At 40.8% G+C, this 15,811-nt stretch overlaps 1 protein-coding gene across 9 annotated transcripts in view; it reads left to right on the top strand.

Moving 5' to 3' along the window:
* Nucleotides 1–15,811, top strand: part of BCAS3 (BCAS3 microtubule associated cell migration factor) — a 293,863-nt gene that overhangs the window by 11,435 nt on the left and 266,617 nt on the right. For all 9 annotated transcript variants that reach the window (XM_058037737.1, XM_058037735.1, XM_058037743.1 and 6 more), the window contains exons 6-7: nucleotides 2,883–2,964; nucleotides 9,459–9,531. In XM_058037737.1, coding sequence (XP_057893720.1) covers nucleotides 2,883–2,964; nucleotides 9,459–9,531 — 155 coding nt within the window. The remainder of the gene's footprint in view (nucleotides 1–2,882; nucleotides 2,965–9,458; nucleotides 9,532–15,811) is intronic.

Genomic DNA, 15,811 nt, shown 5'->3' with positions numbered 1-15,811 from the left:
GGCACAAACCTTTGTTATCATTCTTATTCTATTCTTAGCCAGCCTTCTGATGAAAACCCTTCTTCTATTCTTTTAGTAAAGTTTTAATGTAATATATATAATAAAATAATAAATCAAGCCTTCTGAAACATGGAGTCAGATCCTCATCTCTTCCCTCACCCTGAGACCCTGCAAACACCACCAAATGTGACCTCAGCCATGAAGTTTTATCCATGGATAAATGAAGGGCATTAAATTAACCACAGTTAATTCAGGGGTTTGTAAGTCTGCAAGCAGCACAACCTTCTGGTGTTTGAAAGAAGTTAATTGGAATTCAAAGAAAATCTGAACTCGAAGCCCTAATGCATTTTTCAGTGCCAAGCAAACCAAGGAGCAGCCAAGCTCTCACTAATTCATGGCAGGCACAGGATGCAGTGTCTTCCATGAGTCCCTGGCTCAGCAGGACACTTAAGGACACACAGCTTAAATCTCCTGAAAAAGGTGATACTTTTCCAGGTGAAACTCTGCTGGATTAAATATTAGTGTTTTAATGTGATCAGTGGTGTAGCGTCACATCCAGATTTGTTGGAAACTTTATTTTGTGCCTGTTAGAGAATTTGAATTTTCTTTACTGGCGAGGTGCTGGTGGTTGGGTGGCATCTTGTATTTTAATTACAAAGCCTCCAGTGGGGGTGTATCTTCAGATTTGATCCTTTTTAGCTCCCAGGAGTCAGCAAATGCTGAGCACTTGAGCTGTAGAGGCTGAACCCAAACCATTCCATGGTTTAGAATGCTGCAGGGACTGAGCAGAGGGCCTGTTATAACCCACAGTGCTCTCAAAACAGGGGCTAGATACCTGTAATCTCATTTTAGTCACTGTTGGATCCTGTGCCTTTTGTTACTCATTTAACCTTACTTTCTGTAATCTCCCCCCAGTATGAAATAATAAATTATCTCTAAATAACGAATATTAATTATTCAAAAGTTACTGCATTGTATGCATGAGAAGAGCTGGGCTGGCATTTCCATGTGAAATGCTTCAGCACACACAAACTTCATTTGCATTTGGACATTTCCAGCTTTTCTTTGCAAGTCTCAGGTTTAAGCTCCACCAGGTCTTGGCACCCCAGGCTGGATAAACATTCTCCTGGAGTTGAGGATATTTAAGAGCAGAACCTGAGTCAGGAAGGTTTGGCCCTCTCAGTGTGTCCTCCTTTGGGGACTGGAGCTCTGTTTGAAGTAGGTTGGAGCTGGGGCTGGTTGCTGGCAGGGTTCAAAAGGAGAGGGAGGTGTCTGAGCTCTTTGGATATTTTATGGGAATCACTCCTTCCTTACCTTTGTTGTGCTGGTTCCTTTGCCTCGTGTTTTCATTCCACAGAGATGTGCACACACGTGTGAAACAGCATTTGCATGGTTTGGGGGAAAATCTTTAATTGCCAAGAATAATAGTTCCCAAACCTTCTATTTTTCTTCTTTTCCATTTCCTCCTTTCCCTTTGCATAGAGCTGCTGTGTTCCAGTGGACAGAGAACGTGCTGCTGTCTTAATTTCTGAAATCTCTTTGTTACTCTGCCCCTCTTTAATTTTCCTCATTTTCTGCTTAGCTGTGCTCTACATTTTCCTGAGCTGTTTTTTGTGGATACAGATGTTTTCATCCATTTTATCCCCACACTGCACTCCAAGCTCATGATCAGATAAAAGCCATCAGCAAACCTTTAGTGAGTTGATGTCATTAACAGTGATTTTAATTGATAAACTGCTGGGCTAAAATGGCTTAAAATGTTATTTCCCCACATTTGTGCAGCTTGTGTGTAATTCCAGGCTTAACAGGGAGAAGCAGCACTTCTCTGTATTGTGTGCAGAAAGGTGGCTTAGGTCTGCAGTAAATGGTATTTTCAAAGTAATTTTATTTATAATTGTGCTTCATGGGGTGGGTTTAATTCTCCTCCATGACCTAGAGCAGTGATAATAAATAACCAGGCAAGAGTGGATGTAAGCTGAGAGCCAGGAGTCCTGTACTTGGGATTTGCTGCTCAAACAGTAGGAGTATTTTAACTTTTTTGGACGTGTGAGCTGAAGTGCAGAAAGAAATGGAAACAACCATAAAATGACATTTCCAAAAGTTCTCTTGAATTTATAGTTTATTGATTCCTAAGAACCTTATTCCAAATCATGTTCTCTTCTGATATTGTAAGCTGCTTGTTTGGCAAAACTTGATGCCAGCCTTGGCCGTGTTCTGAGGCTCATTACATCTGTTTTAAGTTGTTGGTTAGCTGGAAATGAGCTCCATAATGTTTGCCATTTTCCTGCAGTTTGACGTTCCATATCGGATCCATTTCCAGGCACTTATGAAAATACATTGAGTGACCATTGCAGGAAGTCTGGAAATTCATCTGAGCTGCTTCTGGTTTAATCTTTTCAACATTGCCATCAGTGACAGGCTTAAAGTAGCCTGACCACCAATTTTTAAACATGGTTTTCACACCTGGTGAATTTGAAATGAACCAATATATGAAATTCTCCCACTTTTTTCAGCCATGTTTGCCACTCTTGACTGATTTCTGGCGAGCTGGCATTTTCCTTTAGAACCGTGTGAAATGTGGGATGAACTTTGGTGAATTTTAATCAGCTTCAAGTCTTGCTTCTTCCAAAACCTGTGTGGTCATGAACAGTCAATTCAAGACTTTTTATATTTATATTTTCAATTGGAGAAAAGGCAGTGGTTGTTTAGGCAGAGTGTTACCAATGTACCTCTCTACAATGGCTTTCTACCTTCCTTTTTAGCCATTGAAGAGATGTATTTTTAGCCACTGAAGAGATGTATTTTTAGCCATTGAATGGATGTATTTTAGCCATTGGATGGATGTATTTTTGCAGGTGTAAGTTGTTTTTTGGCCCTTGCAGATCAGTGGGGAGGCCCAGGAGCTGTTCTCGGTGCGCCACGGGCCGGTGCGAGCCGCTCGGATCCTGCCAGCTCCTCAGATCAGTGAGTACAGCCCCAAGCCCTTCAGCATCCACAGAACTCTCTAAAAACTCTGCTCATCCACTCCAGTTAAACTCACAAAACAGGGTTTGTGTTTTGGGGTGCCACTGGCTTCTGGTTTGTTCAATTTCTCCTTGTTTTATATTAACTTTACTCACTCTGACCCTTTCAGTCGTTTACATTTTATCATCTCTTGAGTGCAGCTCCTCTCTGCCTCTGCTTAAATAACATTTTATCAAATTCTAAACCAAGCTGCTTCATTTAACAGGATTCTTCCAGAAGTTGAGTTAACCCTGAGAAGAACTTGCTGCAAAATCTGAGCAAATGTCCATAAACAAGCAAATTCCTCTAAAAAATTATTCTGTTCTATCCAAACCCAATCTAATTGTTGATTTCTGAAAGAAGTGTTTAGGTTTAAATTAAATTGGTAGTTTTACTTTGTGGATTAAAAGAATGTATTTCTAGTATGACCCCATAGTTTGGGGACTATGCTGGTTTAGAATTTCTAGTAATTATATTATGAATTAATTAATGAACTCAAAAAATACAGCCTAAAATCTTATAATTTAAATTATTCCTAGTAAATTGTACTGATTTTGTGTGTTTCAAAGAAAGTAAATGAAGAATGTTTGATGGACATATTATATATTGTTTTAATGATCTTCTAAGCAGAGGAATATACAAAGTAAGCGTGGGTGTGTAACTGTTACAGGTTAAAGTAACCTAGAGTGAAATACTTTCCAAGCTTGTTGTTCCTTTATTCCATTTACTGGAACCCTGCATAATTCCCAGTGAGCTGCTGTTATTTGTGTCATTGAGTGATGGATGTCTGTGCCCCTTCCTCTCTAAAAGGGAAAAAAAAGGAGAAAGAGAAGTGGAAATGAAAATGAAGTAAATTAATTGAAGAACCTGGGAGTTCTGTTTTTTTCTGGTATTAAAGCAAGTTTTGATTTTTTAATCAAGTAAATCACACTCATGAACTCCTTCAAGCAGTTATTGTCTTTCTGCCCCTAAATTCCATATATTTAGCATCTGACAATGATAGTTGCTACATTAGAAAACAATTTAAATTAACTCATATTAAATTAAACCAAACCTTTTAAAAACATGTTTTGGTCTCTTTTTACATGGCTTGGTTTAAATAAATCTTTGATTAAAAGTACATGAATGTATCATTGACCAGTATCTGGAATCAGATAAAAGTAAAGCTGTAATAAGAGGCCTGAGATAACTAACTCATGAGCTTTAATGATTCTGAACGAAATAAAAGGAATTTGTAAAGGAGAAGCTGATTACCATCAGCAGGCTCAAACACTGTTTTACTGTAAAGCTGTAAAAAGGGAATTATTGAAAATAGGAGTCTCCTGGTGGATGGATTTGGCACGTTTCTAGAAACAGATCTGAGCTGGTGATAAGCAGCTCATTCCCAGGTGTGAAAGGAAAGCTCATGGCTTTAACTTGGTGACTTTACAGCAGCAGAACTTAATAGTTTGTCAACTATTTCATTAAAAAACTGCAGCCCTTTGATGTTAGATCCTCTGCCTCGTGGTGTGCCTCGTGGCATAATGCAGCCTTGTTTCAGAGGGGTTCTTTCATGCAGGGCATCTCCTGCAGCAGCTCCTGGGCAGGTTTGTGAGCTCAGGGGCTGGGCCAGCTCCTGGAGCTGCTGGGACTGGCATCTGTGGCACCTGTGCCCTGCTCTGAGGCACCCAGCCTGGGCTGGCCCAGCTCTGCTCTGCTCTGTTCTGCTCTGAGGCACCCAGAGAAGCTGGCCCAGCTCTGCTGCATCACTTTGATGTCCTGCTCAGCAGCCTGGAGCAGATGGCCATGAGAAATGGAGGGATTTCTGTAAACTAATGCTAAACCCTCCAGATATCAGCCCCTCTCCATGGTCAGGTCACACCCACCAGGGCCCTCATTAGGCAGGGCTTTAATTATTCTGTGCAGTTCACAGTATATGTGGTGGTTTTGGAGACTGAGGCTTTGCACTGTGAGCAGATTTTGGGCTTGCAGAGCTCATGTTTAGACCATGAGAACATCTCAGTCTGGACTCTGGCAGCCTCAGGGACAGGAATTCTGAGCTGGAATTCCTCTGAGCCATCTGTGGCTCTTCTCCACTTCCACATCTGGGCTGGGCTGGGGTTGAGGTTGTTTCTGTGTGTCCAGGTCTGGATTTTCTCTCAGTGCTGAGGCAGTGATACATTTATTTCAGGTACCTTTGTGGTTCTTTCGCCTACAAAATCAGAATATTGATGCTTTCTGAAGGAAGTCAGTGCTACAATCTCCCATTTTTTATTACTTATCCCAGGTCATTTTACAAGCCCCTGGCCAAATACCTGCTTTGCCTTGTGCTGTCCCATTTGTCAAGTTTAAAAATCAATCAAGAGACTCAGAAAGGCAGGGAGCAGCTCTGTGTGTGGCAGTTCCTGCTCACAGGGGTGACAGGCTGCTTGGTGAAGTTTACATCAGTGGTTGTCTGTAAAACCTATTTCCATGTCTCAGCATTATGAAAATAAATTCCTCCAGCCAGCTGAATTAATTTATTGCCATTTTCTAGATTATGCTGCTTGCAGAAAGATGATATAATAGCCCTACATCTCTCAGTGAATTTGACTGTTCTCTCAAATTGACTTATAAGTGGGGAAAAAAGCAAATAAAAAAAGGAAATAGAAAGAATTTAGAGGTACTAAAACCCATTGAGAGTTGAAATATTGCAGCAGATTTATCCCTGTTCTCCACTGCTCCCATCTTTGATGTTGGTAAAATTCAGATTGGAACCTCAACAGCTGACTCAGCTTTATGTGCAGGTACACTTAAAGAGCTTTAATGTTTAGGTTGCTTTCTAAAGGAAGGCAGATGTGAGGTTTGGGTATGTTCAGCCACTTGGGTGGCTCAGTGGTTTGAAATCCCCAAAAAGGCCAAAATAATCCCAGGTTCTGTGTGGAGGGGCTGGCCCTGCTGGATGGACAAGCAGGGTTTGGGCTGGTTGTGCAGGTGTGTGTCTGAGCTCTGCTGGGCTTTTGGCGATAATGAATGGCAGTGGCTGTGGATTCTAGAAATTACAGACTGGAATTCTCCAAGTTGGTCTCTTTTAGAGAGATCACAGGGGAGAATTTTGGGGTGCAACACTGTAAAATCACAATTTCTTCGAAGCTTTGGCCTGACCTGTGTTTCCTCATCACACCATAAATGAAATAAATTCATTATTTCATTGTTTTCTGGTGCTTTAGACCAGTGCACCTGAAACCTTCACCCCGCTGGGCTGAGAGGGAATTCCAGTTGGGGCATTCCCAGGTATGGGCTCCAGGACCATGAATGCCACAAGGTTTCCAAGGAAAAGATGGGAATGAGAGGGGTTTAGTGGAGCAGGAGCAGCACTCATTATGAAATGGGACTGAGCAGTGGAATTACACACCAGGGAAATCCACACATGGTGCCTCTGAGCGCTGCTAAATAGGTCAGAGTGTGAAATTCACCCAGGAGTGCCGTCCTGGTGGCAAACCAGGGGCATCCCCAGGGTTCTGGGCAGCTTTGAGTTCCTGTGCCATCCTCTGGGCTCCCTTTTCTTTGTGCACCAAGATGTGCAGCTTTGGGTGCTGCTGTCACTCTTTTGATTGGCATTATTGGGTGGCCTTAGCAGGCCCTGGGCTCCCAATTCACAGTTTCATCAGCAGGACAGGCTCTAAGCTGCTTTGAGCTTAGTGTGGGTAACCTTTTGACTTCATAAACTTCTAAATGTTGATTTGTATGGAATTTCATTTAGCCACAGAGAGATTTTTTCCCCTCCTTTTTTTTTTTTTTTTCAGTTTTAAGCACACTAACTGAAGTGAGGTTTTTAAAAAACCCAACCTATCATTTAGCTAAATGGAGCTGTAGATAAGGTGGTGCCTTGTTGGCAGGAAGGGCAGTTTTCATTACTTTAATTGTGTGATTTGTCAGGATTTCCAGCATTTTATAAATGCTGTAGTGTTATATGACAGAGTTAAAAGGATTTAGAATAAAAGGAGTTTAAGAAAGAGACTTTGCAACAGGATTTCAATACTTTTTGTATTTGGGGGGATTTAGAGAGCTGTTTTTCATTTCAATTTTGTTAAACACTGTGTGTGCAGCAGGTGTGTGCCACGTCAGCGCCTCGCACATGCAAATAAACACAATTTTACAAATGAAAATTAATCCAGCAGAACTTGGGGGATTAAATGCCACCCCAGACCTGGGAGAGGCTCCTGCCTCCATTAGAGCCCAACACATGTCACTGTGCAATCTCGTGGATGGGACAGCTATTAACCTGATTTAATGCCCTCAGAGGCCTCCAGTAATGATCCTTTGCTGCACTATTAATATTTACATTCTGAAAGTACTGGAGTAGGAAATGGATTTTTTAAAATTGAGGGACTCGAGTCATTATAGACAGAAATCAGAAGTTTAAGCACCTATTGCAGAAATTTTGCAAATCTGTGCCGTGGGTATTAAATCTGGCATTGCTTTTGATTTTGGGCACGTGATTCCCTGACTCCCCCCCACATTTTTCCTCCTTCTCTCTCCTTCCTTGTCATTAAATTAGACCATAAATAAACACCTGAATTTGTGTCTCTAATATATCCTAGTGAAAAAAAAGAAGGAAAAAGGTAGAGTTAAATCCTTCAGGTGAAATCCTGGCTGCACTTGAATCAGTGTCAGCAGTGCTGGCAGTCAGCATTTCACCCTGGTGCTGGGAGCAGAACAAATGGGACTCATCTGTTACCTGCATCGAGGGAAACAAATGGGTTGCCAGACTCTTAAGAAGACTTTTATGTTTCATTTATCAATTTCCAGGTCAGTACATACAGTACAGGTTTGACTCACCAAAGAGCTTGGAATAATAGGAATAAAAGGAAAATCCATCTGGCTGGTTTAGGTTATTTGTAAAGCCATTGTTGATGGTGGAGTTATTGATGGGATCCATTTGACTTTATAAATACCCAGAGGTGTAGGAGGGAAGATTTTTCCTGGTACAGTTGAGAGGACTCAGCAGTGTTTGTTACAAATTAAATGCATGTACCGGAGTCATTAATAATTAACAGTCTGCTGTGTCAAAATATATATTGTTAATTGTTGTGCCTTTCTGAATAAATGATTTAGTTCTGTACAGCACTATTCAAGATTTCAATTTTGAGCAGACTATATCACTAATATTCTTTAGAGATCAAAGGGTTTGGTGTATAACGGAGAAAAAAAATTCCATTATTCACTTCACATGTGCAGACCTATAGATAGATAATGAAAAAGGCAAAGGTTGAAAGAAAGTGGATGAAATTTAGTAGTCGTGGTATTGGTTGTTACTTTGTTATTTAAGTTGGGTAGAAACATACCCTGGAATTCAGTTAAACATTGTTCACAAGCAGAAGTGAGATTTTTTTTTTTTTTTCTTTAAAAACTCAATTTCAGTTTTATTTCTGTTTACACAGCAATAAAGCAAAGCTCTCCAAACTCTTAAAACCCCATTTTAAGAAGTGTGGCGTCTTTAACAGTCTGGTTGTGCTGGGGTGGAGGTGTGAGTGAGCCTGGGGGCACAGCAGGGCTGGATCCCGGTGCCAGGGCTGGATCCCGGTGCCAGGGCTGGATCCCAATGCCAGGCTGGTGGCACTGGGGTGGTACAGGATCCCAGTGCCAGGCTGGGGGGACAGGGTCCCAATGCCAGGCTAGTGGCACTGGTGTGGGACAGGATCCCAGTGCCAGGCTGGTGGCACAGGTGTGGGACAGGGTTCCAATGCCAGGCTGGTGGCACAGGTGTGGGACAGGGTCCCAGTGCCAGGCTGGGGGGACAAGGTCCCAGTGCCAGGCTGGTGGCACTGGGGTGGGACAGGATCTCACTTCCAGGCTGGTGGCACTGGGGTGGGACAGGGTCCCAGTGCCAGGCTGGTGGCACTGCAGTGGGACAGGGTCCCAGGGCAGGCACAGCTGGCCCAGCCTGGCCCAAACCAGCTCTGTGGGCTCAGCAGCCCTGGGAGGGGATGGGATGTGCTGTAGGAGCTGTGGTTCCACTTGGAGGTTGTTCTTTTAAAGGTTCAGCTCTCCTGCTGGTGGAACAGATTGATGTGGTTTGGGTTTCTCCTCCTGTTTGCTTGGGCAGGGGCTGCAGGGGCTGCTCTGAGCTTGGCACTCCTGGTTCCATTTCTGCAAACTGGAAACCAAGGTGTGAACCCAGGCTGAGCTGCAGAGAAATTCCTAAAATACAACGAAAAGTGAGAAGGAACCACTTGTTTCAGTCCAGAACCCCAGCCCCGGTGGGATGAACAGAAAATCACTCCCAAAGCCTGGCCATGTTTTGCTGCTTGTGTTGTTTCTCATTTTCATCTCTCTCCCAGCTCTGCCTGTGATGTGAATTTCTGTCCCCTCCCTGCACAAGCTGGGAGTTCTGTGTTATATTCAGAATATTGGGCCCCAACCTGAACTTGGAAACTGTACAAACAGCACGTGGTGATTTGCTTTTTCTTTTCTTGTGTTTTCCCTCTTGCCAGGTGCTCAGAAATGTGATAATTTTGCTGAGAAGAGGCCTCTGCTTGGTGTGTGCAAAAGCATTGGGTCTTCTGGGTAAGAACGTTTTCTGTGGATAAAAGGAATATAGAAATTGTATTGCCATCTGAAAAGCCCAGCAGATGACATCTTTAAACTTTGTTCCTTTTTTCTTCATGAGATAACACTGGGATGTGGCTTTAAACTATTTTTTTTGGTGTGTCAACATATATTTTCCTATGACTTAAGCTTTTGGAAAGGAATGAAAAAGAGACTCTTGATATAAAATAAATAAAGAGGTATTTAAAGTTTATTTTATTCTCAGTGGAATCACAACTTTATGATTAACCTTTTCTGATATTAAGCCAGGTCAGAATTATTATTGTGAAGTGTTTAAAGCAATCTCTGTGTCTTAAAAAGTAATTTTTCAAGCAGCAAATGAATTACAAATACCAAGCATTTCATTGTTGCAGCCACACACTGTATTAATACACATGTATTAACAAAATACACGTTAAACCTCCTTCCTTGAGTTACAAAAATCAGTTTACACTCTTGTTTTTGCTCTCTCCAGAACTGTTGTATCACTGCTCTTATAAAAGAGGCCCTTGAGATATTTTATGGTTGATTCAGACAATGCACAGGATTTATATCTCTACCTACAGGAAAATATTTGCTTTTCAGGAGTAATCCTCTACACAGCCATTTAATGGCTGAGCAGCTGAAGTAAATCTTCTTACAGTTGTAAGACTAATTCTGTGCCACACCTTTTTCAATTAAGAATTAATCACTGTGTGTGTGAAGGAAGAACTGTCAAATCTTTACCTTTCTCTGGTATTGCTGTGTTAAATTGCAATTTTAATATTGCCTGCCTTAAATGTTTGAATTAAAATCTACATAAGGCAGAGAAGTGAATTTTTTCTTTATGTATTTACAACTTGAAAAAACTGGTTTATGGTGATTTTTCTCCTTTTCTTCCCTACCTTTTAACTATTTATAAATTAGAGGTGCAAATATTGCTCTGTCTTTTTCCAGTCAGTGTATTTATATACATTTATATATGTAAAGCATGTGTTGGTTTAGTAAAAATCTTCCTTACAGTCTTGTTTTAGAAGCTGAGGTACCTGAGGAATGAACAAACCCTGAAGATAATTATTTTCACTGTGTTGTTGTATTCCCGTTAATGGAAAATAATTCAAAGATTCTGGGCACTTTCTGCTTTCCTCAGAAAAAAGCCCCTCATGTGTTTTCAACACCATAATATTGTAATTTCTAAATCATTCTTTGTTGTTACCATTATTAATTAACTCCCAGATGAATTTCCTGCTAATAGATTTTGTTTTCTATTCCTGTATGTGATCATTTCATACTCAGCAACAAGATGGAACTTCTGCCTCATATCTGATTTTCTGGTACACACATTTTTGTATTTTAAAATCACATTTTTCCAGCTAGTAAAATGACTGAAATGTTTCACAGGGGGGTTGGCCTGGATGATTTTTAAGGGTCCCTTTCCAACCCAAACCAGTCTATGATTCACTGTATAATCTTTTCAAAACAATTGTTTTCACAGCCCCCCAAAAGATGCAGTCCTGACACAGAAATGGGAAACAGATTGTGGTTTTTGGCTGGTATTTCCCTGCTGGTTTAGAGGCTGGTTCAGTCAGCTTCAGTCTTAGATTACAGATTTGCAAATTAAAAGGAAAACCAAAAAAGAAAGAATATCTGACTAAATGTTGGGGTTGTGGAGGGTTGTAAAGACATGCCTGCTTGTTCCTGGTGATAAGACAAACAAATCTTTATAGACACACAAAATTAATGGATGGGTTTGGTGCACATGAATGCATTTCCTAGGTGGTGAAACATTAAGATATCTCTATTTTCCCCACATGGGTTGTTTAAGCCATACTTTGGAACAGACTGGATCTGTAAAAACACTTTCAAATACACCAGAGAGGTCCAAAATACATGACTTTTATTCTGTTCAAATGTGAATGTTAAATAAATACTTCAGTTTAACTAATGGAGAAGTTGAAAGGGAAACCAACCAGGATAATTCTGTTTTAATTCAGGTTATTAAAAAAAACAGGTGAGAATAAATAGAGAGATTGCAAATTTGCCCTTCAGTAGATAATACAGGTAACAAGAAAGATGAAAAGAATCAAAAGGACCATTCCAGGAGGGAAATAAAAGCACGTGGAGGACGAGGGGGCAGGGTCACCACATGCTCCTAAAGCCTTTCTCCAGATCTGCATCTCTAAGCCTTCCTTACAAAAAACATTTGATATTTTGGTTCCCTTGTCCTGTGTCCAAACAGCCAAATCATTTTGCTAAAGATTAACAGATTATGCCATAATCTCACATAGGCTGTATGATAATCAGCTGATGCTGCAGGTGTAACTAATTAAACAATCAGTAATAGATGATTAAAATGTAAGAGTTTGAGGCCTTTGGGGAGAGTGCAGCTCAGGAATGGCCCCTTCAGCACCTTCTAGCCTGTACTGGTGTTTCAGTGTATATTTTTAGAAAGATGAATGAGTTTGATGCTATCAAGTGGTGGAAAATTTTGGATGACTTGAAGAATTGGATGGAGGTCATTCAAGGGCATGAGAAGCAAGAGGTAATCTTTATTAATCATGGGAGGAGAGAGGAAATTAGGGTAAATTAAAGAAGGAGGAGTAGTTGGAGCAAACAAAATGTGTAACTTTGGCTAGCCAGCATTTTTTTCTCCTGCTGATCTGTTTACAAGGCAAATCAATTGACAGTGGATTTTCAGGAAGCGTGTGCTTTATTCTCAGGGCTACTGTAGATGAAATCCTGCTACCCCTAACCCAGCTTCAGCTCAGGAATGTGTTTGTGGGAGTGCTCAGGTTTAGGAAGCAGCTTCCCATGAGTAACAGCACAATTAAAGCATTAATATTTTCTCATTTTATATTTCAGAGTCATGTGAGCCTGGTCAGGCTCTGGGTAGTGCTAAAATCCAGTGTCCACTCCAAGTGTTTGTAGCCTTTAGTGCCTCAGATGAGCTGGCTGAGAAATGAATTGTCAGACACAGACAGCAAAGCCCCTGCAAGGATCACCCAGGAGGAGGAAATGAGCTCTGGTGAATGAAGTTTTTGTTCCCGGACACTGCTCAGGGGAGCTCTTTCTGGACTGCCCTGAAATTCCAGAAATTTCCTCTGTTTTTTCCTTGTGGTGATGGTGAGGGCTCACCTGGCTCAGCCCTGCCATGGGCTGTGCAAAGAGTGTGCTCACTGCAGATAGAAAATGCACTTTGTTTTCTGAAATCACACAGAAAAATGGTCTGGGCCACATGGTTGTGATTTTCAATTGTGTTGGGCACTGTGAAATTAGATTTCATTAAGTTTGTGAAGTACTTGTGGCCTTTTATTGAAGACTGTGCAAAATTTAGATTTTGTGAAGACTCAAGCCTAGAAAGCAAATTTTATTTAATTATTATGTTCAGAAAAGTACAGTAAGATCTCTAAAGTTGGGCAAAACTCTCTCATTTCTGCTACCTTTGGGGATTTGAGTCCCAGAGGTTCTTGTGCTGCTGCATAACTGCAAAGCCTCATTAACTGCAGAGCTGTGTGGTGTCAGCTGCCTTGCAAACACTTCCTTCCCTTCCAGTAGATGAAAAACATTTTCCTCTCTGATTTCTTTTGGGAGAATTCAGTTTAGCCTTAGCAGGTTGTGTGGTGGCTTTTAAGATCCTGAGAGAGGCAGGAATAAAGTAGTTTAAATTCCTTTTGGTGTGCTAAAGATAGAATCTCCATCTTAAAAAGAGCTCTTCATATTTTCTTGTAAGTTTATTCTGTGATTATAAAAAGGTGCTTTTTTGTAATGTTGAAGTGATGTTTGCTGGTAATTCTGTGAATTTTCTCATGGATTCCAATGCCAGGAGATGGAGCTTTAATGGAATAAGGTGGCGTTTCCATGTGTAAATACCAAGGGCAGGAAAGCTCTGGAGTTCCTCTGGTACTCCAAATGTTTGTCTCAGTGAACCTAGAGTAAGAAATAACCTTTGAACTATAATAAACTGTTAATCTTGGATCAAAACTGGGAGAAAATGAGTATTTGGGGTCAAACCTTGACCAGCTGGTGAGAACCATGGGTAGTTTTGACCTTCTAAAGCTTTGATTTATGAAGCTGTAAAAAGATGAACCTTTTCCAAGGCATCCTTGGGATGCAGTGGAGGTTTGGAACAGCAGATTTCTGAGCTGAGGCAAAGTTTTGTTTTACTGCTGCTCCAACCCCTTTGTGTGTTGTGATGAAGGGATGGGAAGGACGGAGGGAAGGAAGTCCAGATAAAACCAGCTGGAGCACAAAGCTGCCCCCAGTAACTTGTCAAAAGAAGCACCACAGGGAAAAGATAATGCACAGCACCATTACAGGCAGGGCTGCCACTTCCAGGGCCACTTTAAATTCCACTTTAAATTATTAAATACTGTAAACGCTATAAAGTTAATTAGAAGAGGAACAAACTCTACAAAGATAAATGTGTTTTCAATATGTTTCTCAGGGAGGGTACAGTAGAAACCAGTGAATGAGAGGAAATTTATTTCTGGCAGCACTCTAGACATGGAACTGTGGTTGAACTTTTTACCCTAATTACGTCCCCACTAATGCCTGCAGCGGGCTGGAATCAAAGTGGCCCTTCAGGCCCTGGAAAGTCTCTGATGTGGCGAGCGTTTGTTGTGTGCTGAGGGTTACTTCAGAAAAAACGGAATATTGTGACAGGATTTTTCAAAATTTCTCAGTTACCACCCACCTCACTTGTTGCCTACAAAAATAGAGTAATTGTTTGCATCTGTGTGTTTTTGTCTGTCTTAGAAATAACTGTTATAAATCAATGTGACAGAGCCGGAGAGCAGTTGAGGATTATATTTTCTTTTTTGTATGTTTTAGGGTTATTCCTGTGTTCTGTAGTGTAGGAAGGATTTAAAGGACATTGGAAAGCAGAAATTTCAGGGTGATTGAAGTTGCTCTCTTTTCTTGAGGACTCTTAAAGCCATCAGATCCCAGTGGGTTCACAGAGGATGCTCTTTAATATGTTTTTTCCTAAACAAGTGCAGTCACTTCTTGCTCGTAGTTGGAGCAGCTGTTTGCAAACAGCTTCAACTTCCAGCCCCTGTTTCTGTGTTGTTACACAACTGCTGCCACTCAAGCCATTCCCTACAACTTGGCAGTATTTGAACTCTGCATCTGTTACTGAGTGCCCTTTTCTCCCTTAGCACGGGCTCTCTCCAGTCCTTCCTGTGCTTTTCCTTTCCTTTCTTCAAAAATGTTTAATATACAGACAAAATATCATGGGAGTTAGCTGAGCTCAACCATTCATGTATGGATGAGCTCCTTTTAAATATTTACATTAGAGGAAAAAATAAAATACAAATAAAAAAATCTGATATAATTATTATTTTTCTTTAGTTTGCTTTTTTAAACAGAATGAATGTATCTTAGCTTTAAATTTCAATTTTGCAAATTTCAGTTTATAACGCAGTGAATATTTCTTCAGTAATTCAAACTAGAGATTTAGAAGGCTCCTGCTTTGTGAAAAAGCAGTAAGTAATGTGCTTAAAAAGAGATCTTCCTTAATGCCTTCTTTCTTTTAATTCTGACTAGGTAATGTATTAGAATATCACCTGAGGAGACCCCTCACGCATTTTTGGATGGCTGCTCAGAGACTTATTTTGAAAATTAATGGCGATTAAAATTATTAATAGAGCATTTAAATGATAATATTTTACAGTGAGGCAATAATGAAATAACACAATGTTTTAATCAATTTTGCCTGCACAACTGGAAGAGCTGCATCTCCCATTTCAGCATCAGGTGACTCTGGGGAGAATGCTGTGTTGCTGTGTGCCTTTCCTTAGCAATTGTAATTCCTCCTGGGAATATCAACCACCTTTAACTAGGAAATTCCTCCAAATGTAATGAAAAGTGCTCCAGTAGAGGAGGTGGCTGCATCGTTGTCTTCATTGAGAGAAAGGATATAAAATAAACTGAAGTTTGTTTTTGATGTTAAGCAATTCAATGGAGGATTTCAGCTTTAAGACCAATTTAAGGAAAAGCAGAATATTCCTTTTGCTGCTCATGGGGCTCTACAAGTAATTATTTTCAGGTATTATTTCATCATTTCAACCCAGCTTTTGGTGAGTTCAGCTACGGTGAGAACTCTGCACATCTGTAGAACGTGGTCTGTGATCCGAGTCATAAAAGAGTTAGAAATGCCAAAGAACATATAATTAATGGGCACTTGGGGAAATTCTGGCCTACCTGATGTGACCAGAACCTCGGAGCAGCTTTGCTGTTCAGAGCACTTTTCAAGTGCTTTAACCAGAACATCTGAGCTCAT

Source organism: Melospiza georgiana, chromosome 19 (genome assembly GCF_028018845.1).
Source record: "Melospiza georgiana isolate bMelGeo1 chromosome 19, bMelGeo1.pri, whole genome shotgun sequence".
NCBI classification, from domain to species: Eukaryota; Metazoa; Chordata; class Aves; order Passeriformes; family Passerellidae; genus Melospiza; species Melospiza georgiana.
The sequence above is the reverse complement of the archived record's forward strand: the minus strand, read 5'-3'. Positions and strand labels throughout refer to the sequence as shown.